Raw genomic sequence first — 27,987 nt, forward strand, 5'->3', positions numbered from 1 at the left:
ATAGAAGAGCAATTATTAAATAATTCTCATAGTGTCACACTAAGTTGTCTCACAGTGTAAGCATAAGAAAATATCGATGCTGTTTTGTTATTTTTGTCTCACTGCATTAAGAAATACTACAAATAAATTTTTTTTTAGTGTGTGAGGGATAAAGAGTTTTATTTTTAATATATTTATTGGGTTGACTTATTCTTGGTAGTAGATTTGGCTCAAAAACATCTAAAGTCTAGGTTCTTAAATTCATATATAACAAATAAACCAATAAACAAATCAATATATAACAAATATAGAAATACTACAAATAAATTTTTTTTTAGTGTGTGAGGGATAAAGAGTTTTATTTTTAATATATTTATTAGGTTGACTTATTCTTGGTAGTAGATTTGGCTCAAAAACATCCAAAGTCTAGGTTCTTAAATTCATATATAACAAATAAACCAATAAACAAATCAATATATAACAAATATTAAAACTGTAAGTGTTATAGTGGCACTATTCACAATTGCCAAGAAAGAGAAATGGAAACAATCCAAATGTCCTTCAACAGATGAGCGGATAAACAAAACATGGTATATACACACAATGGAATACTATGCGGCAGTAAGAAGGAACGAGGTCATGAAACATGACAACATGGATGAACCCTAAGACATAATGCTGAGTGAAATAAGCCAGACACAAAAAAAGAGAGATATTGTATGTTACCACGAATGTGTACTCTGTGAAAAACACAAAATAAGTATTTTATATTGTAGAATGTAGGGGACCTAGAGACAGACAGCAACTAATGAAGGGGGAACGATAATCTAATAAGAACAGATAAGCTATTGAGGGTAATCTCAATGTTATGAGAATGCTCAGGAATGATTATGATTTGCAAACTTTCTTGGGTATGGTAGGAACATGTTGGAAGTAATGCAGTTACTTTAGGTTATTTGTTTTTCTTATTCCTTTGTTTGGTTATGGTTTGTTAATTTTCTTAGGGTATGGTAAGATCATGTTGGAAGCAAAGTAGTTATTTCAGGTTATTTGTTTTTCTTAAATCCTTTGCTTTGTTTTGTTTGAAATTTTGTGTTTTTTGTTGTTTGTTTTTAATTTTTCGATAAAGTTAAAAAAAGATATACTTACACACAACTCAGAAAGAAAAGTAACACGTTTCTAAATACAAAGTTACAAGTTTTAAAACACACCCTATTTTAATATCTATTCAACAAATAAATAGACTTTTGTGGCTAAAACTTAATAAAAAATCATAACAGTAAAAAACAAACAAACAAAAAAACTCCGTAAGTGACATCATTTAATTAAAAGAAAACTAGGAAAAATAACTTTAAAAAAATTAATGTTAGAGAGTAAGACAATTATACATTATTAAAATTAGTACCAAGCAATAATCTTTTCCCTGAGGGTTTATATTACATATCTGGGCAAAATATGTTACCAGTTAAGGTGTACCTCTGTTAAAACACAAATAAATATATGGTAAAGCAATATTCATGTGTGATTTAAAGTTAATATATGCTTTCTAGCACTTATAAGATTATTTATGAATTTGGATCTCTAAATAGGTTTCCAAAGTAAATTCCCATTATGTCTACAGAGGCAGTTGGTGCTGCCTCCCAACTTCAACAACTCTAAACACTCAAGAATATTTCTTGGTTCCTCATGCCTTTGATCAAAAAGCTAAACAAGAAATTTCACTTAGGATTACCCCTTGATAAGCAGCAAGCTGATAATTAAAATTAAAAAAAAGTTTGCTATCCTTCTTAATTATATGCCACCTACCTCTTTCTGCAGTCTGGTCTGCGCACCTTTTAAATCTTTCCACAAACACAAGTCAGTTTACAAGAATTCAAGAGAAAAATATAATGCAGTTTGCCTTCCTGATCAACAATAAGGAGACCCAGAAATACAGCCTACAATCAATCTTGGTCCATAATTAATGGACTATTTGGTAACTGCCTACACCCATTAGAAAGCAAAAGACTGCTGTTCAGCATGGAAAGAAAAATAGGATTGAAATAAAACTAAAAAAAAGTAAAGTATAAACTAAATATTTTCCAAAAGGCTAAATATGAGACCATGTTTTAATAATGGAGAAGATATCTACCTTTAAAACAAAGCTGAACTAACTAAAGAGAACAATTACAAATAGAAAAAGAGAAAAAGAGGTAAGTGAGAAGAGGGAGGAAAAAGAGTGTGGATGAGCAAGCTAGTGCAATTTGGTTAAATAGGAATGTAATTTCTTCACTAGCCAAAAAAAATCCACCAGAGGTCACTCCCAAACATGATAAAAACATTCATTTTAGCCCTTTTCAGTCACCTACACAACCCTGGATTACACAGTTATTTCAAAATGTCTAAAAAGTAGCCAACAATTCAGAATGTCTGAAAAACACAAGAAGTCCTGAGAAGTTTAATTTTACAAGTCAGAAAACTAATTTATAAAAATATGTGAGGCAGAAACAAAAGGACAAATAATGTATGGTCTCACTAAGATTAACTCTAATGAGCAAACTCTGATAAGTGAATTCAAGAGCATAGGTTATCAGGGGATAGAAATTGGGAAGTGATTGGGCAATCAATGATTAAGGAGTACAGAACGTTTAAATGAGGCTCACTGTAAAGGTTCCCAGATTGTAAGGCTCTTACAGCAGTCACATCTATTCCTGAGTTTTAACTGTTATTTCTAAATTCTGAGATGCTGTGTTCTTTGGGTATAACATGGTAGCCCCTTGGAACACTGGGTATCTGTGTGACACCTGAGACTCAGAGTTAAGAGTTCTGCAGCTCTGAAAGTCAGCCTCACTCCATACAGCAACTGTTAAAGAAGCTGAAAAAGAGATCACACCTCAATTAGAGACATGAATGAAACGGACCTGGTTAGGACTAAGATAAATCAGAATACTGGGGAAAGAATGATATTGTCTTTTTTTTTTTAAAACCCAACTTCTGTCTAAGAGCAAAGGAAGAGATGTTTATTTGGTCCAAAATTTAAATTTTCCATAGCACACTATCTAATTTAAGCTGTCTGGTCAGTTTATTTAAACAACATGATTACACAGAACCTAGAATAGAGAATGAGAGCTTGTTATTCTGTACAGGTTAATGTAATTCCTGGATACATTCCAGACTATTTTGGACAGAAAATTAAAAAAAGTATTTGCAAAGTTCCCTTGAGGAACTGGGGAAAAATGCAGAACTATTAAACTTTCCCATCTGGGGAATTCCTGATACTCTCTCAAGCATTAGGGACTCCCAATTTAATAAGCCAAGTCCTCGATCTTGAGGCTTGCCCTTATGAAATTTATTTCTGTAATGGCAAAGCTAGGTCTCCTTGTAATTATGCCTAAGAGTCACCCCCAAAGAGAGCCTCTTTTGTTGCTCAGATGCGGCCTCTTTCTCTAAGCCAACTCTGCAAATAAACTCACTACCCACCCTCCTTTATGTGGAATGACTCCCAGGGGTGTAAGTTTCCCTTGCAACGTGGGACATGACTCCCAGAGATAAGCCTGGCCCTGGCATCTGTGGGATTGAGAATGCCTTCTTGACCAAAAGGGGGAAAAGAAATGAAACTAAATAAAGTTTCAGTGGCTAAGAGATTTCAAATAGAGTCAAGGGGTCATTCTGGAGGTTACTCTTATGTAAGCTTTAGCCAGATACTGCAAACTACCATAGTTTGCCAAGCCCCAACCAACAGTATTCCTGAAAACCCTAGGGAGTGCCCTGGACTCTAAGTCTCTATAAAAGTTTTCCTTAGTAAGTTTATTTTTTCAGAAACGTAAGGCCTCCAGATTGATCCCATGCCAGATAAGCCCTGAAACACAGAGGTACAGTCTCTCCAAGAACATCAACCAGTTTCATTTCTCTACCCTGTAAGGTCAACACTCCTTTTCAGCTTGAAGAAGTTAAGGTGATCCACTGCCCAGATACTCCTGAAGATTGAGAGAATGATCAAATGAGAAGGACGGTGTGTAACAGAGAAATTACGATTTAACAAATGACTGACTACTGTCTCATTATAATTTCTTTTTAGTATTTAGTGTTTTAGAATAGCCAGACAGAAATACCTGAAGTTGCTGAACTGTAATCCAGTAGCCCTGATCTTTGATAATGATTCAATAACTATATAGGAAAAAAAAAAAAAGTTGGTTGCCCATGTTCATATGGATCTACTTCTGAATGTTTTTGTTGTTGCTCTGTTCCACTGATCTTCATATCGATCTCTGACAATACTACACTGTCCTACTCAGTTAACCTACCTCTATTGTAAGTCTTACAATTGGGTGGAGTGCAATACTAGTGGTCAATTACGGGGGTATGGGTGTAAGGAATATGGGATGTTTGGGGTTTTCTTGTTTCTTTTTATTTCTTTTCTGGAGTAAGGCAAATGTTTTAAAAATGATCATGGTAATGAACGCACAACTATGTGGCGATACTGTGAACCACTAATTAATTGTATACTTTGGATGGACTGTATGGTGTATGAATATATCTCTTTAAAATTACATTTTAAAAATGTGAGGAAGGCCTATTTTTATTAGATTATCTTATAAAGAGAAGTGGGTCATAAGCATTACTATTTGAAAAAGCTGAAGCAATGGCCTAGAGACCTAAACACTGACAAAGACAATAATAGGGTTTCATATTATACCTATAATTCTACACACTTTTTTCAAATGGTTTCAAAGAAGGGAGAGGCAATTTCTTAGTTATGAAATATATAAGAGCTCATCAATTGGTTCATAAAATGTTAAAAAGCAATGACCTAGAAAGACAATAAAATATTTTAAGTACATAATTCCAAACTACAATCAATCACTCCAATGCGAGCGTCACTAAATGACTGACATCTAAAGAGAAGTCCATTTACCTTAAGATCTAAACCAGTTCCAGAAAAAAAATTAATCTACTTTATGTTTTAGAAGGTTTTAAAAAGTCTGAAGATGTCTTATAAATAATTTGTTTCCATTAGTCACATACAGGAAGACAGACTGGCTGGAAAGATATGAAGGGAAGCTAAAGTCAATTTGAAAGACTTTGGAAAAATTCTTACAATATAGAATCAAAAACTATTCCCATGGAATATATCATAACTCTATCACCATCTTAAATTATACACTACCTAGAAGCTCATATAATTAGTTGGTTTTGATTCAATTTGTCTTTTTCCATTCTGGGTCATATATCAAGTCCATTTCACAAATACTAGAAAATTTCTAAAATGGATAAAATTAATATAATCAATACATACAATAATCATTTTAGTACAGTTAAGTGATACAGAATTGCTACTCCAAATTGCACAGCAGCTCTAAAAAAGAATTTTAACAGAAACAGTAAATATACAGTATATAATAAGAGGCACACTGAATTTTACTATACAGCTCTCACAGAAGCACTCTTTTAAAAAAACTTCCTTAATTATGCAATCAAATCCAGTTAATAAAATCTAATTTTACAAATAAATAAACCTACTAGAAAAAGAATATAAAACCCAAGGTATTAGATCAACGATCAAAACAAAAGTTATTAAAACTCAAATGCAATCTTCTGTAGACTACAAAGGTGGAGGTGGGTAATGGTTGCAGAGGGAAGGTGGGGAGCTTCCATCATAGATGTATTTTTTAAAGCAGTGCTCACTATCTTTTACATCTATTATATCTCCATCTCCAAGTGGTCCTGTCCATAAAACCTATCAATAAGTAAATGGTTATAATTACAGCACTCTTTTAAATAGTCAAATTTTTCCCATTTTATTTTATTTGCCTGGCTCATCTGTCTAATAGAATATATCAGAAAGTTCATCAAACCCTAGATAATTAATTATAGCTTAACAAATACTTCTGAATTGAATCAACAAGTAAAATGGTCATTGGGCCTAAGAATCTGGCAGGGCTCCCTCTCCCACTATTCTTTTTTTTTTTTTCACACTTAACCTTCCTTTTTATTGAGGAAAATGTAAAATATTCATTCATCTTTCCAAATGAATTACTTCCAAGTCACTACCATCCACAACCCCTTCTAAAATTGGCTCATCCAGACACCCATAATTTCTCTTTACTGAAAACTACCTCCATACAGGAAAGCCCAATCAAAAGTTATACTTAACTTTAACTTCAAATGTATTTCCCTCAATAGTCTACCAAATTATCCATTATATTTCAAATATTCAGTGAAGAAACTACACATTAATTTTTCATTTTTCCTTATATAATATTAATTTTTTGTTGTTTATTAGAGAAGTTGTGGGTTGACAGAACAAGCATGCATAATACACTGGATTACCATACACCATCTCACCACCAATACCTAGCATTGGTGTAGATTATTTTTTATAATTTATGATAGTACAGTTTTATAATTGTTATACTTAATTAAATTACATGGTTTAACCAAGGGTTTAATGTTTGTGTAGTATAGTATCATGGCTTTTAAAATTTTTGTTCTGTTAACATATATACACTCAAATATTTCTCCTTTTAATCATAATGAGATATACATTTTGAGGCTGTCAACTGCATTCATAATATTGTGTGATCATAACCACTATCCATTACCAAATAATTTCCATCATTCAAAATAGGAACCTGGTATATTTCAAGCCTTAACTTCCCATTCCCTATCGTCAATCAGTCCCATGGCAATATTTGTTCTAGATTTTGGCTCTATGAGTTTGCTTATTCTAATTATTTCATGTCACTGAGTTCATATAATATTTGTCCATTTAGTCTGGTTTATTACACTCAACATGATGTCTTCAAGGTCCCATTATTCTTAAATAATTATTTCCTAATAATAAAAATTCATATTTGTGCTTTAGTTAATAAATCATTCTTATATACATAATTCCATTTATATCTCACAATGATTCTGAGGTAAGATATGATGATGAGAATATTATTCCAAATTTATACCTGAGAAAAAAGAAGCTTAAAGAAATTAAGTGCTTGGGCAACCTCACACACAGGTAATAAATGGTGCAGCAGGGAGTGAATTCCAAATATTCTGAAGCTTAAAACCTGCTTTTCTGCTATACCAGGCTGATAGGTCTCAGTATCCTCATTTGGAAAAACCAAAATTTGAAACAAATGACTCTTAAGACTTCTTCCAGTTCTAAAAGTATCCCATACTGTGGAAGACTGGGAAAAGGATATAAAGATAGAAATAACTATAGTTTTGTTTTTTTTTTAATGTAATACATTATGGTTTATGGCACACTCTCAGTCATTTCTTATTATCTCATTTAATCTTCTCAATAAACCTACTGTTAATCATGAATATTATCACATACTAGCTAAAACTACATAAAAATATTTGGATGACATACCTCAAGAACACATTCATCTTTAAGAATTCAAGGTTTCTACAATTACATTCTAGTCTGTTATTCAATTTTCAGCACTTTAATTTGATATAGTAACTAAACTGTGTCATTCACAGACCTTTTAAAATGTTAACAATTTACATTTGAGTTGAAGAACATTTTGTGTGTTGTTTACAAAGCCTTGTTTTTTTGTAAGCAGAATGTATGTAGGAATATATATACAAATTCCTACATATGTAAAATGTGTGTCCCCTTACCTCCATCACCATCATCTGATCCTCTGAAACTAGGATCTTTTAACATATCCAGCTCAGCTAACATGCGCACATAAAGTGCATTTTGTCTGAAGGAAGGGTAAAATCTTTCATCCCGCAGCATCAATTCATACACCTTATTGAAATAAATAAAAACATTCAATCATTAATACAGGTAAATGTGCTGATTTTCACTAAATAAGATATGCCCAAAAGCTACAAGGAGGTCCTGCCATAATGCCCAAAGGTACAAAATATCAGCAATAAGATGATGTCACAACTAATGAGTTTCTTCTGGAACCTCCAATAACTAAACTACACTTAAAAGGTTCTTACTGTAACACAAGTCACAGAACAGATTATATACAATGTTCTAGGAAGTAGTGTTCTCAAAGAAACCAGTTCTTGTAAAAGTTCCAGGCTTTTTCATATTATAATGAATTTGAGAGGCATGTAATTTATATATCATCAATTGATGAAGTTCTAAGACTACAATATCTGGCTCTTCGGTCAGATTAAAAAAAACAAAAAAACCAACCTAAGCATTGTCTTCATCTATCAAACAAAGGTCTACTTTCTCTGTAATTGAGAGGCATTACTGAGCTTCTCTTTTTAATGTTTTAATGTTTCAATAACCTTTTAAAAAATTAATTACATACAGATAGAAATATACACTTTTCCAAAAAAGATAAAATGATAAATGTTGTATATAATACCTTCCTTTGAATGTCATCAAAGATTTCAGGGGTTGGATCTTCATGATTCAAAGTATCTGCTAATTTTGCTACCAAATAGTCATCAACAGTAACTCTTGGAGATGCCTAGCAAACAGGGAAAATAATAGTAATAACGATCTTTGGAGTTTCCAAATACAAGCTCATCCTCTTGCAGGAGAATGCAATAATGGAATCATATTATTGAATGTAATTGGCGGATAGGAATCTTTGGTTTGTAAATGATGCCTTGATATGTAAGAAGTCTGAAATAAGAGCTAGAACCTCGTTTCTAGTGTACTACACAGTAGACTGCAAATCAGATAAACATGGAATTAAATCTTGACTCTTGTAGAGCAAGAGGACTCATTTTCTGTATCTGTAAAATATAGATAACACCAGTAAGGCTATTTTAAGTTGTAAGGATTAAGAGACATATGTAAGGTGCATGGCATAATGTCTGGCACTTAGGGAATACTGTCATCGGGAGCTAATTACAAGGTTTAGTATGCAGTACTACTGGATGTATATTAAAATCACTTCCAAAAGAATAAGCCATTTGTGACTTATCATCTGACACTACAGAAACATTCCTTCTAAATGGCCATTAAAACAGACTATCCTTATCCTAAATTTGGTCTTATAACCAATGCTGGAGCAAAGTTCCAGTGTGATACAGGAGGAAAAAAATCTGAAAAGTTAATTTGTTCCAAGAATTTCCATTTCAAAATGCATAATGTGACAGATACAACACAGAAATACAAAATATTACCTTTTAATGTGAAAAATTACTTTATTGAAAGATAGGAATATGGTCATCTTTGATGTGTCAACTTTTGAATTTTTAGTTCTGAAGGCTCTGGAGGGTAAATGAGTGTGTGATAGGGGATGGTAACTTTTAGAGAAACTAGCAAAAGAATTCATAACTTAAATAATTTCTCTATTCTATCTGATAGAAAATCTAAGAAATGAAATGGATAAATCAAGACAAGAAGTAAACAGCACAATCTAAATCTGTAAGAAAGGGTTCTATAATTTCTAGTGTTCCCCTGTCAATTCAACACTCCTGTTACTGAACCCAAATAGGTTCCATGGTTGTTTTTTCTTTGGTATGGGTGGGATGGGTGCTTCTTTGTGTGTGTGTGTGTGTGTGTGTGTGTGTGTGTGTGTTCCCTTGAAATAGAAACAGGAAAACTAAACAATTTTAAGTGTGTGACACAGATCAGAGAGGAATATGTTAGCTGGTTTTGCCCTTCATTTGTCCTCTAAGCTCACTAAAATCAGTTTTTAGGAAATAAAAAGAAGGCAAATTTGAAAAAACTACTAACATTCTACATTAATTGAACTTTCACTATAGATTTCAGGTACAAAGAATTGGTATAATCTTTGGTATAGAGTGACCAATATTTTTAGGGAGCCAATGTGGACACACCCACAGCAGACTTGCCCCCACCCAAAATGTAACATGTAATAACTATATAATTGGTCACTACTTTAATATAAAAATATGAAAATAGGTGTTTTTTCATAATTATTTATTAATCCATATTCTTTCTTTCCTATTACATAAATGCTGTTAGTTAAACAAAACAATTAGACTAGTTACCAGTGGCAATTAGCAATAAAGTAGAATTCATTAAATATTTGTGTGACAAAAATATAACAGTATGTTTATAATGCTTTGTCCTCTGATTTAGCGATCAATTTTAACTTTTAAAAAACGCTATACTGAATATTTAAAATTTGTAGGCTATATTATTGTATATTCATAAAATAAATATGTCTTTTTAAAAAAAGAATGCACATAGAATAGGACTAAACAGGTAATACCATATTTAAAAAAAATAGCAATGACATGCTTCTTTCTCTTCCATCATACAGTAAAATATTTTTACCTTTCTGGTTTCCTTTCCTAATAATTAACATCTCTCAACTGCCTGCAGCCTTTAGAACATCCTTCCCTTTTTTTATGAAGTAGTACAACTGAATACCATCAAACATGAAATTCACTGTGACTGGCAGCTCTGGTCTTATCAAGCCCACATCACACTTTTGGTATCACTCCAAGGTGATGATATCAAGCTAAGTATCCTTTCAACAAAAAAATCAATTGAGCATGGAATACTTGGGATTTTACCTAGTAGCAAAAACAGGTTTTTAGACTTTGAAGAATTTGTTTCTGGCTCTCAACAAAATGAATGACTAACAGCTTTGTGTCTATGGGCTTCTTCGGTAGATCAGTTGTTTATCAACTAGGTTCTCTGCATCTGTAAGTTCATCATATAAGCTATCTATGTCTAAAATCCTCATTTCTAAACATTAAGAAGTCCAACAGATATCAACAAAACTTAAAGCTTTCTTCCTCAGGGAAAATGGTTTTAAAAGCACAGAGATAACTTGAACCTGTGGAAGTGAAGGTAGATTTCAAACAAACTACAGATTTTAGTAAAGAAACTGAGAAAGTTCTATCTAAGTTTGCTGTCCTTAAGATGGATGGTGTATATAAAGGTGTAAATTATTATTTAAAAATTGGGGCAAAACTGCCATGGTCCTATTTGTTTCTTTCTCTATTAAAACGTGGCCCTTGACACAGAGGAGGGTAATCAGATGACCCCATTGCTGGCTCCACCGTTGCTGTGTGACCTTTGGGGAGTCACTTAACCTCTCTTTTGATTTTTTAAGAATAAAGTAAATGACAAAAAAATAAAATTTAAAAATGCACTAACGAGCATTTTACAAGTCAAATTCATGCTTAAAAGTCAAATAAAATTTCTGCACTAGTAAATATAAATTAAAATGAAAAGGTATTGGAGTGAGAATAATCTTGATTTTGAGGATTTCTGTGTCTATAATCTTAAACGATATTGGTTTATAGTCTTTTTTAGTGCTGTTTTAGTTTGACTTTGGTGTCAGAATAATACTAGCCTCAAAAAATGGCTGGAAAGCATTTCTTCCTCCTCTAGTCCCTGAAGGAGTTTGTGAAATACTGGTATTACTTCTTGAAATGTGTGACAGAATTCACCAATGAAACCATCTAGGCCTGGGCTTATCTTCATGGGATGATTTATAATACACCAATTCAATTTCTTTCTTTACTTGTTATATGTGTATTCAATATTTCCTATTAAGAATTTTCTTGATTCAGTTCAGTAATTTGTGTTGTGTTTTTCTAAGAACTTGTACATTTCATCTATATTGTCTAATTTGTTTTTAATATTTGGTTTATAAACCTTTTTTTTCTGTAGGGTCAGTGGGAAGATGTCCCCTCTTTCATTCATGATTTTGGTGATGTTTTGTTTCTTTTTTCCTAGGCCAGCCTAGCCAAAGGTTTGTCAATTTTGTTGATCTTTACAAAGAACCAGCTTTTGGTTTTACTGAGTTTAACCGCAGTTTTTCTGTTTTCTATTTTATTAATTTCCATTCTCGCCTTTATACCTTCTGTTTCCTTTGAGCTTATTTTGCTTTTCTTTCTCTAAATTCTTAAGGGAAAAATGTAGATTATTGATTTGAGATTTTTCTTCTTTTATAATTAGGCATTTAAAATTATAAATTTCACTCTAAGGACTGCTTTAGTCACAACCAATAAATCTTTATATGTTGTTTTCATTTTCATTCAGTTCAAAATACTAATTTTCCTTGTGATTTCCTTTTTGACCCATAGGTTATTCAGAAATGTGTTGTTTAATGTTTAAATATTTGTAGATTTCCCAAATATCCTTACATTGTTGATTTCTAACTTCATTCAATTATGGTTAGAAAACATACTTTGATTATTTCAATATGTTTAAATTGAGATTAGCATATGGTCTATCCTGGACAACATACCACGTGGATTATAAAGAATGCATATTCTGCTGTTGTTAGGGAGAAATGTCCTATAAATGTATTAAGACTCAATGGTTCAATGTTCTTTAAGTCTTCTATATCCTGGGTGATACTCCATCTAATTCTTCTATCATTAACTGAGTGTACAGTATTGAAGTTTACAACCATTATTGTCGAACTGTCTATTTAGTCCTTCAATTCTGCCAGTTTTTGATTCATGTATTTTGGGACTTTGATTATATATCTATTATTGTTCTATCATCTTGTTGAATTGAATCTTTATACCATTATAAATTGTTCCTCTTTTTGTCTCAAGTAACAATTTTTGTCTTAAAGTTTACTTTAATCTAATTTGATTAAAGATAACCAGCTCTGTTTTGGTTACTGTTTACATGGTAAATCTTTATCATCCTTTTACTTTCAACCTATCTGTGTCTTTGAAACTAAAGTGTGTGTGACTTTGAATCTTGATATTGTCACTTAGTATCTGCATGACTTTGGCCATGTTAATTCAATTATCTAAATATCAGTTTCTCAATTTCTTCATCTGTATAATATGGGTAAAATAATACATAGTAAGATTGTTATCTGGATTAAATGAGAGAATATTTGTGACATAGTTGTACCTAACTTAACTATTGGATATCTGCAAGTATTACAATAACATTATTAACAGTGCCAAAGAAGAGAAGAAAACAATAATTAAATGTATTCTCACCTTTTCTGATAAATACTGTTCATAAATACCAAGAGCAGCTGCTCTTAAAAGACCTTTGGTTTGGTTGGTTTGATGTTTTCCATCTTTCTGACGACTTAATAAAACCTCTAGCTGCTGCTGGGCTGTAACCCGGTATCCTTCCACTGTCATCCAGAAGAAGAGATGTGCTTGACCTCCAGTTTGCTGCATGTAATCTACCAATAAAATCCATAACAACACAGATATTAAAAGTCATACATTTTGGATATTAAAGACATACATTTTGGGTATGACAAGTAGGTAGAAAGGATCAAAGTTTCAAGTATTTAAAACTCTACATTAAAAAAAATGCTTAGCAAATGCCTGAGTGAAAAGACAGCTATATCAAAAATTGGTTACATTAAAAAGACCAAGTATACAGGAAACACAAATGGAAGCACATTAAAAAAAAAACAATTCCCACTTTTCACCATAAAATCTCTAGATTTAAAAAAATTTAACTCAGAATGGGTTAAAGACCTAAATACAAAACCTAAAACTATATAACTCCTAGAAGAAAATCTAGGCGCAAACCTTCATTACCTTGGATTTGGCAACTGATCCTTAGATATGATACCAAAAGCATGAGTAACAAAAGAAAAAAATAGATAAATTGAACTTCATCAACATTAAAAACTTTTACACCTCAAAGGATATTATCAAGACAGTGGGAAAAAAAATCTCCAGGGAATAAACTCGCTATACAAGGCTATACTCTGCTTTCTTTTCCCAACAAAGATTATTAACCATAATATACATATTTCCAGAAACGTTAAAAATAAATTTGGATTGGGCTCTTTGGTGTGCCATGCATCTACATTTTTAATCATGAAAATGAAGAACCAAAGAGTCTGAAGAAAATGCCCTCCAGATAAAAGCAATTTTAAAGGAATATTAATGAAATAATGTGTAATAAATATTTACATATGTGAACATGGTATTTTTAAAAGCCCCTCTCCCACTCATACACAAACATGATAAAAATAGGTTGTGTACATTGAACGTTCCTGATACTCTTTCTCAATGAACTTAAATTCACAATAGAATCTCCTACAGCCTCTTTTAAAAGCAATTTAGCAAACGTACATTAGAGTTACTATAAGTATTTATTTCCTGAAAAACAAAATAAATTCCTACCTCCAGGGTTTCCAAAGAAAAACAAACATTTAAGAGAGTAAAAGGGGACTGGAGTGGTACACATATGGCATACTAAATATTAATATTACATATTTAAAATGTAATATTCAAAATTATTTAAAATTTTAAGGGCTATATTATTTTCATAAAATGGATTTACCTACCCATAAAAAATTGTAGTGCAACATTGTCTACAAGAATGCTGTCCAGGGGGACTGTGCAAAGTTTCCCAAAGTTGGCTGCCAGTTTCACAGTATTTATTTCCTGTAGATAAAAGTGAATATAGGTAAATTATTTTATCTATTCACTTATCTAAGTTAATGATCTTTAAATATTAAAAAAAAATCCCCATTAAATTAAAATGGAATAAAAATAAAGTATTTTTCCTTCCTTATCACACGGTGTCCCCCAAAAATATTATTGCTCAGTGAGTTTAAATTCAAAGTAGAATTTCCTAGAGTTATCTAAGAATTACACAGGAAAAATATGTTAAAGGTATGATAAACATTTATTTCTTCCAATATAAAATGAATCCAAATCATCATATTTTCAAGTATTCTCTACCTTTATATTTTCCAAATGAAAATAACCATTTTTGACAATTAAAGGTAGAAGGGGATGTTTGGAATGCTTGATATGTCCAAGAATAAACAAATCCCAACATTTTCAAGTATAGACTGAAGTCCATCTACTCAGAAAACAGAGAATATTTCCAAAGAGCAATTTTGCTCCTAACAGAGTAAAAACTCTATGATTTTTATAGAAAATGTGTTGTTTTTCAGACTATGTAAACATCAAATTATATCTATTTTTCAAAGCCAAAGAACAAGGTATTTAACAAATGAAAAAAATGTATCCAAAATTTACCAGGCATCTATGTGACAGGCAATGCGCTAGGAGAATTACACACACTACACACTTCATTTAATCTCCACAGCATTCCTGTTAGATAAGTATTATCAATCCCATTTAACAAATGAGGGAACTGAAGATCAGAAAGGCTGCTTGTGATCACAAAGCTGGTAAGAAGGAGGCTGTATTTTCAATGCCTGCTGCCCCTTCCACTATAACCCATGATGTTTCTGTGAACTATTTTCACTTGCTTCTCTATATTCCAAATTCATATCTCACAACACTCTATTTAGAAAAAGAGAGAAAGGCAGGTTTTCTTAAATTAGATAAGCTGCCTTATTTAGGGGCAGATACTGAATTAGGCATAAATATTACATTAAAAAGCAGGGAAAAATATAAATCTCCCTCTGTAATTAGTATTTTCCTTCTTAAAACAATGGATAATAACCAATAACAGTCTTAAAATGTCTGGCATACAGCACTTCTAGTGCCAGCACATGATTTCTGCCATCGAAGCCTTCCTTCTTCAAAATTTATCACTTCTTTCTCTGGTCCAGTAGCAGGTTCACAGATATGGGATGAGGAAGAGTATTCCCTATAACTTTATTTATAAAATGAAAGGAGAAGGGATCATCTAAAATTTCAAGGTAAGTAGCATTTTATAAAACCGAATTTCTGTGGAAGGTCTGAGGTTTTCTTCCAAAGGAAAACATTACATGGCCTAAGCTAGGTAAGAAAGGTAAAATCTGATATTCAAAATGGAAACAATAGGCTTCCAAACAAGACATCTAAATTTTAAAATGGCTCAAGATCAAGAAAGTGTCTGGATAAACAGACTTGATATAATGATGCTGAATGATCACTAATTCTAAGATCCATACAAAGTAACCATTAAAAAAACCAAGCACAAGTGAAACCACTCACTCTTCTATTCTGAATTTGCATGGGTAATTAAAACAGTTGACTGAAACCCAGAACGACACATATGAGATAAATGTAAGCCACAAGTTATCTGTTTCAATAAGTTATAATTAATCTAGTAAACTACAGATTAATTACATGATCTAACCCCCCAGGTTCCTTCTAATCTTATTCATACCAACAATCCTACTCATTCATTCCATACCAGCCACTGACCTCAATACTATTCATCTAACTCATCAAACATGTTCCTATCTCAGAGCCTTTGTATCTGCAAAAGATCTTCTAAGAAGGGTGCAGGACTAAACTCCTTCAAGTTACTCAGAACTTTATGCTTGAATGCTACCAAACATCTCAGAACCTATCTAATATACTCTTAGACATTCTCTATCCCCTTATCTTGCTTCTTTTTTTTTTCCTAGTAGTACTTGACATGTATCAACTTGCTTAATGATTTATTTTCTGAAACTAAAATGGAAGCTCTATGAAGAGAGATTTTGTCTATTCGGTCCACCTAAATTGGTGTCCAACTCTCAAACTTCAATAGATGTTGAATGATTGGGTTATTGAATGAATAAATCAAAGAATAAAATAAAACTTTAATTATTTTAGCATTTTTCAGGCAGTGTTTGGTTGGTTTAATACTTATCATGCTATGTTGGATAAAAGAAAACTTTCTGATAGGCCTTTTGTAGAATATCATATTGGTTACTTTCCTACCTTTTATCATTTACTAGGCATTTCAATTAATACAAAGAATTTATAACTAAACATAAATCCAAGGATACTTTACTTACTTTGCCTGACTGCAACCTCTGTATTCTTGAGTCGCATACTTTCTTTACAAATAATAAACTATTTATTTGATTTTTAATAGTGTTGATATCTAAAAACAAACAAATTGTTTATGAGTTATAAAGTGTTAAACGTTATTTGTGAAACACTTTAAAAATGCACTTACCATAATTTAACACAATAACCAATGAACTGAGTAATTATTTTATTCAAAAAAATATGAAATTATACAGTTAAATTACTTACAGTAAAGCTATGCCAATTATCTTTATTTTAGGAATTATTACTATAAACATAGTCTCACATTCAGAGAATAATAATCTTTTATTGTTAGCATTTGGATTTACTTAAAGTGAAAACAATAGCATAAAATGATTTTTAGGTCAATTACAAAGTCTCATTTGAAGATATATATGGAAACATTATAGAAGTAAAACATTCTTATGCATAAATAACTTACCATCACCAGCTGTATCTAGAGATCTAAGATATTGTAATTCTTCTGCTGCCTTATCTCTGACTGCTTCTAGCTCTCCAATATTGTCACTCAATTTAATAATGTTCATAAAGGCCTCATAGTTGCAATTAGAATCACGGATCTGAAAACAAAGTTAAATAAAGGGTGTGGGGAGCTCATTTACTATGGGGAAACAGAATCTTGAGTAGTATTACATGCCAGGTGCCATTCACTATGTCTAGTCCCTACAACAAAACCAACAAAAATCCCTGTAATCAGGCATTTATATTCTTTTGGGTCACAAACTATAAATAAAATTACTTAAAATATATAGCATGCTAGAGAGTACAGGAGCATGTTAAGGATGTTTGATGATAGAAAGGAAACCATGACGGCTGGAGGTGAACCAAAGAGGAGTACAGGAGTAAAAGAAGTCAGAGGGTAAAACTTGTTGGTTAAAGTAAGAGTTTTGTCTTGTACTCTGAGTAAATGAGGGAGTTACTGCAGTGTTTTAAACAGAATAGTGGCATTCTTCGACTTAAAATTCAACAGCATACTCTGGCTGCTATATAAAAATAGAAAGAAGGCTGAGTCAAGAGCAAAAGCAAGAACAATTAAAAACGCAGGTGAAAGATGATATGGTGCCTCATAGGGTGTGGAATTAGTGGGGGTATGGTAAGAACTAATTGAATTTTGAATATTTTGTAAAGAGAGAGACAAAAGAATCTGCTGACAAATACGAGGTGGTATAATAAATACACCAAGATTTTTGGCCTGAACAACTGGAAGAATAGAGTTACCAGTAAGCAAGATGGGGAAAACATGCAGAAGAGTAGGGTTTGCTTAGGGGAAGGGAGAGTGGTATGAAGCAAGGGAGAAAATCAGATGCTTGATTTTGGCCATGTTAAATTTAAGATCCCAATAAATATTCAAATGGAGGTGATGGATATAAAGGTCTAGGTTCAGGGAGGAGGGCTAGGCAGAAATATACATTTCAAAGTCATTGGTATATAAATGGCATTTAAACCATAAGACTGGATAGGATCATCAAGAGAATGAGTGTAGACTGAAAGGAGAAGAAACCCAAGGACAGAGACCTAGGATACTTCAAATGGGGAAAAACACTGAGGAACACTGAAAAGGTAGAAACAAAATCAGGAAAGTGCTGTGTCCTACCAAGCCAAGTATAGAAGTGTTTTAACAAGGAAAGTGATGAGCTGTGTCAAATGTTTCCAAAAGGTCAAAGAAAAAAACGGGTGGAGTGGGGGCTAAGATTTGACCATTAAATATATGCTCATCCTTCATTAGATGGGTTCAAAAAAGAATGAGGAAAGAGAAAATGGAAAACCCTTTTAAAAAGTTTTGCTGTAAAAACAGTAGGAAACAGTGTTAATAAAAAATGAACTATACAGTTAAATCTCATTAATATGACAATTTAACTAAGTCAAAAAAATAAGAAGTGGAATCATGCTAATCTTTATAATATCTACACATAAAAGGTTTTCTGTGGAAATGTCAAAACAGTATAAACAAGATAACAAAGTAGGCTAAAGTTCCTTTACTGATAAATTCCTATATTTTCAACAGGATTTTTTTTACTGCAAAGTACAATGGTGGTCAAGTTCTTGCACATTAAATAATAAACAACCCAAGTACCATACAACAGTATTAGTAGCTCAATTATGGGGAAAACAGATAAAAAATATGATAAGTTGAATTATTATTAGAGATTTTTAAGTTACTCAAAATGTTTTCACCATATAACTGATTATGCCATCAATATATGTTCAGCAAAGGGAAACTGAAAAATATAGGAAACTATAAATAGGAATGAAAGTAATTCCTAATCCCATGAGTAAGAGCTAGCCATAGTCAACATTCTGGTGAATGTGCTTCCTTTCTGTGCACCATAGGGAAGAACATACAGTTTTGCATCCTGATTATTTAAGGGTAATATACTATATCCATATCTTTGTGTTGCTAAAAAAATTTTTTAATATCATTTATCCTTACTTTATTACTTAATGTCTTTAAATTTTACCTGTATTTTCCTACTTAAAATTATTCTTGTTAACACACTCCACACTCAAAGTAAAGAACAAAAACAAGCAAAAAGTAAAAAACTGCCATAATCCTACAACTCCATAACATTTCAGTATATATCCTATCAGAATTATAGTCATTCATAAATGTATATAATTGTTTATACCTTTTTTTATAAAGAATGAAATTATATATCCACATACATACCATTTTATCTTTTTCACATAAAAAACATATCAGGAACATCTTTTGATATTTAAAATGATACACTACATCATTTTTAATGATAGTATTTTATCTGTCTCAAAATGGCTTAAACTAATCCTCTATATAGGACACTTAAGTTGCTTTCAATTTTTTACTGTTACAAGCAATGTTGCTATGAATGGCCTTAAATACAGATTATTACAAACCTGCTCATTACCACTTTAGAAGACATTCTTAGGAGTAGGATTCCTAAACAAAGCATATGCATATTTTTTAAGCTTTTGGTAGAACTTAGCAGGACTCTAAACAAGCTGAAAAGGGAAAAGAAGAATGAAGTTCCATGACCTCCATGAAAGGCTCTAGGAATATAAAAATGTATAAGACAGTATCTGCCTACAAGTAACCTGCAGTCTGGTGGAAGAGAAAAATGTTGTTATAGTAACCATAACAACAAAAACAAAACAATAGCACATTTGATGACAGCTGTGGGGAAAAAAATTCCTTTTTAGGAAGAACAGGCTGAGTTAAAAGAAGACAACTGTGGAGATGAAAATCCAGATTCAAGAAAATAATCAAAGATCTAGAAGTGTATACCCAAGTATTCCCAGCAGGTAGCCCATTTACAACTTTTTTTTTTTTAACTGTGAGTTTATTGAGGAAATCCTACATACTCAAAAAGAAAAAAATAATTAGAGATGGCAAACTTAGTAACCACTAAGCCTTTGGTATGTCTGATGGATGAGAAAACCATGAATTGAGTCATCTGCTTATAGAGATAATAAACAACTACATAACACAGGCTTCTGATTCTCAGTCTAGTGCCCTTTCCTATGAATTTCCCCGTTATACAGTATAAATTAGGAAGTATGTCCTATTTAAGTAGTTTAGTCACAAGTTGTATTTAAAACCAAACAGTAGCTTTTACAAACACCAATCATCTACAGACACAGAAAGTGAAATATCCTTTTTGTAAATAAGTGGTAGCAGCAATGTAATTGTAAGGAATTGTAACTTTTTAAAGAAACTTCTTAAATAAATTTGGCTAGTACATTCAAAATGTTAGCAAATAGAAATACTGAAAATATAAGGACTATCTTTAGGAACATTTTCTTAATTTCTTTAATAAATTATTGCTTAATTACTCTGATCTTCAAACTGTATTTTTTCATTTAAAAAACTGAAAACAGAGCTGTAATTTTAAAGAGTACTTACCATCCATATGAAATATTGATTAATATAATCAGGATCACTGAGTTGATTTATTAATGGAAGAAGAATTCCTCGTGCAAGGATTTCCTAGAAAAAGTTTACGAAATTTTTAATCTAATATCTTCTCAAATTCAAAGCATAATGTAAATTTGCTAACAAACTGCTGTTGCTTAAGAAAGGCACATGATACATATGAAAGTCAAACTTGATAACCAACATAATCTTATAAAAAGATGAGCTACTAGACAGCAGTTAAAATAAGAGAGGTGAAGCTTCCTATATCAATTTGGATACATCTCCATAATGACAGAGATGAATGAAAAAAAGCTTGTTAGTATTTATGCCAATTTTTAAAAAGCAAAAAAATATGCAGAACTACAGATGTTTACAGATTGATACATCTGATACATCAACAAAAACATAAAAATAGAGAAGAACAAAAAAGAACACACACCAATTTCAGGATAGTGGCTATTCCAAGGGACAAAAAGAGCAACTACAGTTAAGATACTAACATTTATTAAATCCGGGTGGCTGGTACATAAATGTCTATTGTATTATTCTCTATACTTCTGTGTTGGAAAACTGGCTTAATGGTAAATAAAAAAGTAAAATAATAAATATGTTAATACAATATACTCAACATTTCCTAAAACATACCTTCATAGCTTTTGCAGACATTTCTGCTCCTACCTATTAAAATTCTGCCCTTCTTTCAATGACTGACTACAGAATCACCTCTCCTATTAAATAATCAATACAGATGAACATTTATTCTTAATCTCATATCCTGTATTTATGGCATTATCACTTAAAATTCTCTGTGATTGCATATCTTATACTTCTCTAATAGACTACAACTATTTAGCAATCGTTTCTACATATGGAGATTGATGAATTAATCTATTGATTTATCTAACTTGAAAATATTTACCCTCCTTTGCAAGATTACTGTCTCAAACATTGCAGGTGTTCAATAAATGCTAAATGAACAGAAATAAAGAAACTAAGAATTTAGTGCTGATTCTAGCATACAATATTTTCACCTGGTATTATTCTTCATTCCTTGATATGTGTCTTATCTAATTCATGAAACATCACTTCTTATGAATACTGGAGAGGCTCATAACTATTTCCTCATAAATATTTCCAAAATACACTACTGGAGGCTCCAGTAAACTTCTCAAATGTCTTCTGAAGATATTTTACATTCCCAAACTATAAAAGAAATTGCCTGATCATTCAAGGTTAGAAGCTTTATTATCTAACTTCTTAAAAATTATATTTACTTGTATACTTCTTTCTTTCAAAAGTATGTCTCTGGCCCCGCATGCTCAATGAAAAAATGTACTTTGTAAGGATAAAATTCACAAAGAAAATGTTTTTCCAAAGTTTCTTTTCAAAATGAGAAAAAAAAATGGGGAAGAATTTAAAGTAACTTAGTGTCTCTTAGTTAATACAAGTAGTCAATCTGTCTTAGAAAACTACTTAGATTTCCTAATCTGCCTCGTAAAAGAGGTTTGGTTACTAAGGGCTAATCATGTGACTCAACATTTCCTATACAGGTCCTAGTGAGAGCTCCAAATATCCTGACCTAATTAGTCATTTCCATGTAATTCCTACTTGAGATTCCCCAATTCCTAGAAGACAGCACCAGCAGTCAAATATGGGGGCCTAAAAGATACGAAGTCACTGAGGTCATGAATCTTTAAATTAATAAAAGGTAATTATGGAAAGAAAGTAGAGGCAATTAAGTAGCATTTAACTCAGTCAAATATTCTGATTTGTATAAAAATAGTAAAGAAGCAAGAACCCAAAACTGTCTTTTGGGACAACCTGGATCCATATGATCACTGATAACAAAACAAATCTGATAAGGAGCTTCTAACAAGTTATAAGAAAAAAAAACTGATTTGCTGAATATAGTGCTTTACAATTATCCTCACTCAATTAGTTTCAGTCAAAAAGAAATGAACTATTGGTTTAAAAGAGCAATCTAGAACAACCTCATGTAAAAAGGTAGACCTTCATTCATTCTTTTGGGAAACAGCATAATCCACAAAAAATTTCATTAGCAAGGGCACCAGAGCCATCAAGAAGGGCAAACATGTTTCCTCTTGCATTAGAATTCTGATTCTCTGATCAACCATTTATTAAGTATCTGCTATGTGCCAGGTACTGTGTTAACCACTAAGTATACAACGTCGATAAACACAGATATCATCCCTGTCCTCATGGGACTCACAGTTCAATGAGGAAAAGAGGCACTAAGCAACACAACAACCAAATTATTTTAAAATGTGGTAAATGCTGTGAAAGAAAACTCCTGGGTACTACCTATAGTGGTAAGGAACTATAAAGGCTTTAGACTGGGTGGTCAGAAGAAGCACCTGTGAGTATTAAGTGAGATATGAGGGATAACTATAACTAAGCCAAAAGAATTAGGGGGAAAAGTATAGCCCTATGATGGGGAAGAGAATGGCATCTGCGGGGGAAGAAAGCCAATGTGAATGGAGTATAGTGACTATAGTGAGTACATGGTAGACAGGACAGAGGTAGCAAAGGTTCATCACGCAGGACCATGTAAGTCCCTGGATGGACTCTGGATTTTTACATGCTGTCAATGGTAAGCTATTAAATGGGCTTATGCAAAATATTGACATGATCTAAATTAAAAAAAAAAATCATTCCAGCTGAAAATGGAGATTAGGTTAAAGGGGTGCAAAAGAAATAAGAGATTATGAAAGATGATGTTGGCCTGGATAAGGAATAGGACTCTGGAGAAGGAAAAAGTGTATGGATTAAAGGCAATATTTTAAATACAGAATTAACAAGATTCAGTGACAGATTGGATGTGGAACATGAGGAAGAGCTGGGAACAATGACTTCCAGGTTACCAGTATTAAAAAATTGCCAGATGGTGATGCCATTTGCTGGGATGGTAGGCAGGATATGGGGTAAGACTTCCATTTTGGACTTGTTAAATTTGAAAGGCCTGTAAGTCACTCAAGTGGTGATTTCAAGTATGCAGCTGGTCAGAGTAGCCTGGGGCTCAGAAGGGAAGGCTGGACTAAAGACACAAATTTGGAAGTCATTAGCATTTGGATAGTATTTAAAACCATAGAAATGGATGGGCTTGCCTAAGGAGAAAATGAAGAATGTTTAAAAGACTCAGTACTAAAGAACTTGAATAGTTAAAAGCCAGGCAGAAGAAGAGTTAAAGTATATAAAGGTGGAGAACCTAAGATGGCGGCTAGGTGAGACAGGGCAAAAAAATACCTCTGTGAAAAATACTAGATAAAAACCAGAAAGTGACCCAGAACACCAGTTCCAGTGATGCACCAGCTGGACAAGGCCTGCTAAAACCACAGGAACTGTGCACTTCGTGAAACTGGGAGTCTGCATTCTGAAATGAGTGAGTAAGCTGGATGAAAGTCCTGCAGCCGCACTGCGGTGTGGGGAAACCAGGGGTTGGCGTTTGGAGACAGACTAGTTCTTTTAAAAAAAAAACCCAGGAGTGGCTGCAATTACGACAGTGAGAACTGCACAGTGAAGCAGGGCAGGAGCAGGCTGTGCCAACCTCTCGGTGTCTAGAATGGAGGATAGCCCGCTGCTGATTGCCTCAGGGCCAGCGGGGCAAAGGGGAGTGCCAAACAGAGAAAAAAAATGGCGCCCCTTGCAGCTGGCTCCCCGACAGGCTGGGAACACTCCTGCCTGGGGCTGGACCCACAGCCCAGAGCCGCGCCAGGAAACCCAGTGTGATGGGGAGTGTATCCCACAGCACCGAGCACATGCCACAATATCAGCCATGGACAGTGGCCTTTGGTGCACCCACAGCTAGTTGTCCCAGAGCTGGGAAGGCGGAGCTGTGTGAAAAGGGGGTGAGGAGTCAAGAAGCCCCATTCAGCCATCTTTGCATCAGGATGGGAGCATCCCTGCACAGCCCGGCAGCCCGAGGCTTCCCTTGAGGGGTGGCACACACTGTTGACATAGCACAGCGTTCCCTCAGCAGAGGTCCTGGAAGAACACGGCTGAGAAGCGGGGCCCGCTCAGAAATCCCAGGGACCCTACGTCAATGCTGGGGACTTGTGGGTCAGCGGCAGAGAAAATCTGTGGCAAGACTGAAATGAAGGCTTAGACTCTTGCAACAGCCTTGATCTCCAGGAACACCTGGAAGGTTTCATTATTAAAGCTGCCCTGCCTCCCTAACCACCCAGACACACCCCACATTCAGGGCGGACAGCACCAACAACACACCCAAACTGAGTGCACCAACTGAACCCCACAAGAATCACTTCCCCACACACCACAAAGACAAAGTTGAGGAGAACTGACTTGAGGAGAATAGGTGACTTGCAAACACCATCTGCTGGTTAGTTAGAGAAAGTGTACACCACCAAACTGTGTTTCTGAAAAATTAAATTGGAATCTTTTTTTTAGAACTTGAAAGAACCCTATCAAGTAAAGCAAATGCCAAGAGGCCAAAAACAACAGAAAATCTTAAAGCATATGATAAAACCAGACGACATGGAGAACCCAAACCCAAACACCCAAATCAAAAGATCAGAAGAGACACAGTACTTGACGCAATTAATCAAAGAAATACAGTCAAAGAACAAAAGCATGGCACAGGATATAAAGGACATGAAGAAGAACATGGCACAGGATACAAAGGACATACAGAAGACCCTAGAAGAGCATAAAAAAGACACTGCAAGAGTAAATAAAAAAATAGAAGATCTTATGGAAAAAAAAGAAACTGTTGGCCAAATTAAAAAGACTCTGGATATTCACAATACAAGATTAGAGGAAGCTGAAGAATGACTCAGTGTCCTAGAGGTCCACAGAACAGAAAATGAAAGAATAAAAGAAAGAATGGAGAAAAAAATTGAAAAAATCGAAACGGATCTCAGGGATATGATAGATAAAATAAAACGTCCAAATATAAGACTCACTGGTGTCCCAGAAGGGGAAGAGAAGGGTAAAGGTCTAGAAAGAGAATTCAAAGAAATTGTCGGGGAAAACTTCCTCAACCTTCTACACAATATAAATACACAAAGCATAAATGCCCAGTGAACTCCAAATAGAATATATCCAAATAAACCCACTCTGAGACATACTCTGATCAGACTCTCAACTACTGAAGAGAAGGAGCAAGTTCTGAAAGCAGCAAGAGAAAAGCAATTCACCACATACAAAGGAAACAACATAAGACTAAGTTGTGACTACTCAGCGGCCACCATGGAGACAAGAAGGCAGTGGCATGACATATTTAAAATTCTGAAAGAGAAAAATTTCCAACCAAGAATACTTTATCCAGAAAAACTCTACTTCAAATCTGAGGGAGAGCTTAAATTTTTCATAGACAAACAAATGCTGAGAGAGTTTGCTAATAAAAGACCTGCCCTACTTCAGATACTAAAGGGAGCCCTATCAACAGAGAAACAAAGAAAGGAGAGAGAGAGAGAGAGAATTTTAACAGACAGATATAGAACATTACATCCCAAATCACCAGGACACACATTTTTCTCTAGTGATCACGGATCTTTCTCCAGAATGGACTGTATGCTGGGACATAAAACAAGCCTCAATAAATTAAAAAAAAAAAAAAAAAAAAAAAAAATTGAATATATTCAAAGCACATTCTCTGACCACAATGGAATACAAATAGAAGTCAATAATGTCTGATTTGTAACTCCACCATTTACTTACTACAAGATATAAAATACATAAACTCTAATGACAAATCAGTGGTTTTGAACTCAATGTAAAATATGTAATTTTTGACAAGAACTATATAAAGGTAGGGGAATGGAGGAGTATAGGAACATAGCTATGTGTCCTATTGAAGTTAAGTTGGTATCAAAGGAAAACAAGATTGTTATGGATTTAAGGGGTTAAATTTAAGACCCACAGTAAACACAAATAAATTATCAGAGAATATGACCACAGAGATGAAAAGTACAGTATGGGTTACAAGAAGTGGGGGAAGAAGGGGTAATGGGGAGTTAAGAAATGAGTGCAGGGTTGCCGTGTGGGGTGAAGAGAAATTTCTAGTAATGGACAGTGGGAAGGTGACAGCATTACAACATTCTACATGTGATTAATCCCACTAATGGAATGCTAGGGAGGGGGTGGAATGGGAAGATTTAGGCTGTATATATGTTTCCACAATAGAAAAAAAAAAAAAAAAAGTCTAAATAGATAACAATTGAATGCCAAGGATGATCCTGGATGGGATCTGAGGATGGAGGAGAGGAGGTTCAAAGGGGCACAGGTGGGACATAAGAAAGGAAAAAAAGGAAATATAGAAAGTAAGCTTTGTATCAGTGTTGAATTTCTTTAACTTCTTAGCTGCGCTTAATGGGATTGCATAAAAGACTGCTCTTGTTCATGGGAAATGTATATTGAATTATAGTGTTTGTTCAAGGATATGTGCAGCTAGCTCTCATATGTTCAGAAGACAGAGCAATAGATGATGGGTGATAGGGAGGGAGGGAGGGAGGTAAAGAAAGAAATGGCAGTGTGACAGCATGTTAAAGTTGGTGGATTGGGGTATCGGGGGAGGGGGATCAGGGTATGCTGGAGTTCTGTGTATGGGGTTTGTATTGTTTTTGCAACTGTTCCTGTGACTTTGAATTTACTTCAAAATAAAATAAAAAAATAAAGGAGGTTGAATAATTCAACACTCAAAAAAAAAAAAAAGTATATAAAGGTGAATAAAAAAGGAGACGAGAGAAAAATCTGAAGAAATTGGTATCATGAATTGGCATCTGTTTTGCAGGAAGAAAGACTAAAGAGAACAAAAGCTTTCATTTTTAGGAAAATTGAAAACTTTCATTTTACCTATTCAACCAGGATAAGGTCTTATGTAGCCAGCATTTCTCAATAATAACCAAGAGCCAAGGTCAAATGTTAGTCCTTTACATCAGCACATGGAGTTTTATTCCAAAGATTTACAGCAGGGAACAGAGTCCAAGACTACTGTTCTCATTTGACTTTTTCATTTTCCAATTATAAGAAACAGAAGTTTATCTGCCCAGTTTTTTGAAAGTTTCTATCCACAAGATTTATTTTTATCTAACCCATTTAAGTAAAGGTATATTAAAGAAAATTTAAAACACATCATTGTTAGAACCAAAAATCTAAGCACTGCATGCAGGCAGGCAGTTCTCAAAGTGTTGTTCAGAGACCCCTGGGGGGTAGGAGGTCTGCATCCAAACCATCTTCATAATATTACTACACAATTATTTGTCTTTTTCACTCTCATTCTCTCAGAAGCATACAACAAAGTTCTCAAGAGTCACATGACATGTAATGATGTCATTGCTTTATCAGTTAATGGAATGTATGCTTGTGTATTCTTATGTTTTAAAAATGCCTTAGTTTTAATTTTAAATATGGCAAATATTGATAGATAAAATCCACATACATAAAATTTCTTCGGGGTTCTCAATAATTTTTCAGAGTATAGCAGAGTCTGGAGACCAAAAATTTTGAAAAATGCTATT

At 33.5% G+C, this 27,987-nt stretch overlaps 1 protein-coding gene across 5 annotated transcripts in view; it reads right to left on the reverse strand.

Moving 5' to 3' along the window:
• Window positions 1–27,987, reverse strand: part of SNX13 (sorting nexin 13) — a 166,408-nt gene that overhangs the window by 43,731 nt on the left and 94,690 nt on the right. For all 5 annotated transcript variants that reach the window (XR_005217024.1, XR_005217025.1, XM_037836844.1 and 2 more), the window contains exons 9-15: window positions 20,480–20,563; window positions 17,021–17,159; window positions 16,563–16,651; window positions 14,157–14,256; window positions 12,838–13,031; window positions 8,298–8,402; window positions 7,585–7,717 (exon numbers count right to left, since the gene is read on the reverse strand). Coding sequence is in view for 3 of the 5 variants with exons in the window: in XM_037836844.1 (XP_037692772.1) it covers window positions 7,585–7,717; window positions 8,298–8,402; window positions 12,838–13,031; window positions 14,157–14,256; window positions 16,563–16,651; window positions 17,021–17,159; window positions 20,480–20,563 (844 nt within the window). In the remaining 2 variants the exon portion in view is untranslated. The remainder of the gene's footprint in view (window positions 1–7,584; window positions 7,718–8,297; window positions 8,403–12,837; window positions 13,032–14,156; window positions 14,257–16,562; window positions 16,652–17,020; window positions 17,160–20,479; window positions 20,564–27,987) is intronic.

Source organism: Choloepus didactylus, chromosome 5, assembly GCF_015220235.1.
Source record: "Choloepus didactylus isolate mChoDid1 chromosome 5, mChoDid1.pri, whole genome shotgun sequence".
Classification (NCBI taxonomy): domain Eukaryota; kingdom Metazoa; phylum Chordata; class Mammalia; order Pilosa; family Megalonychidae; genus Choloepus; species Choloepus didactylus.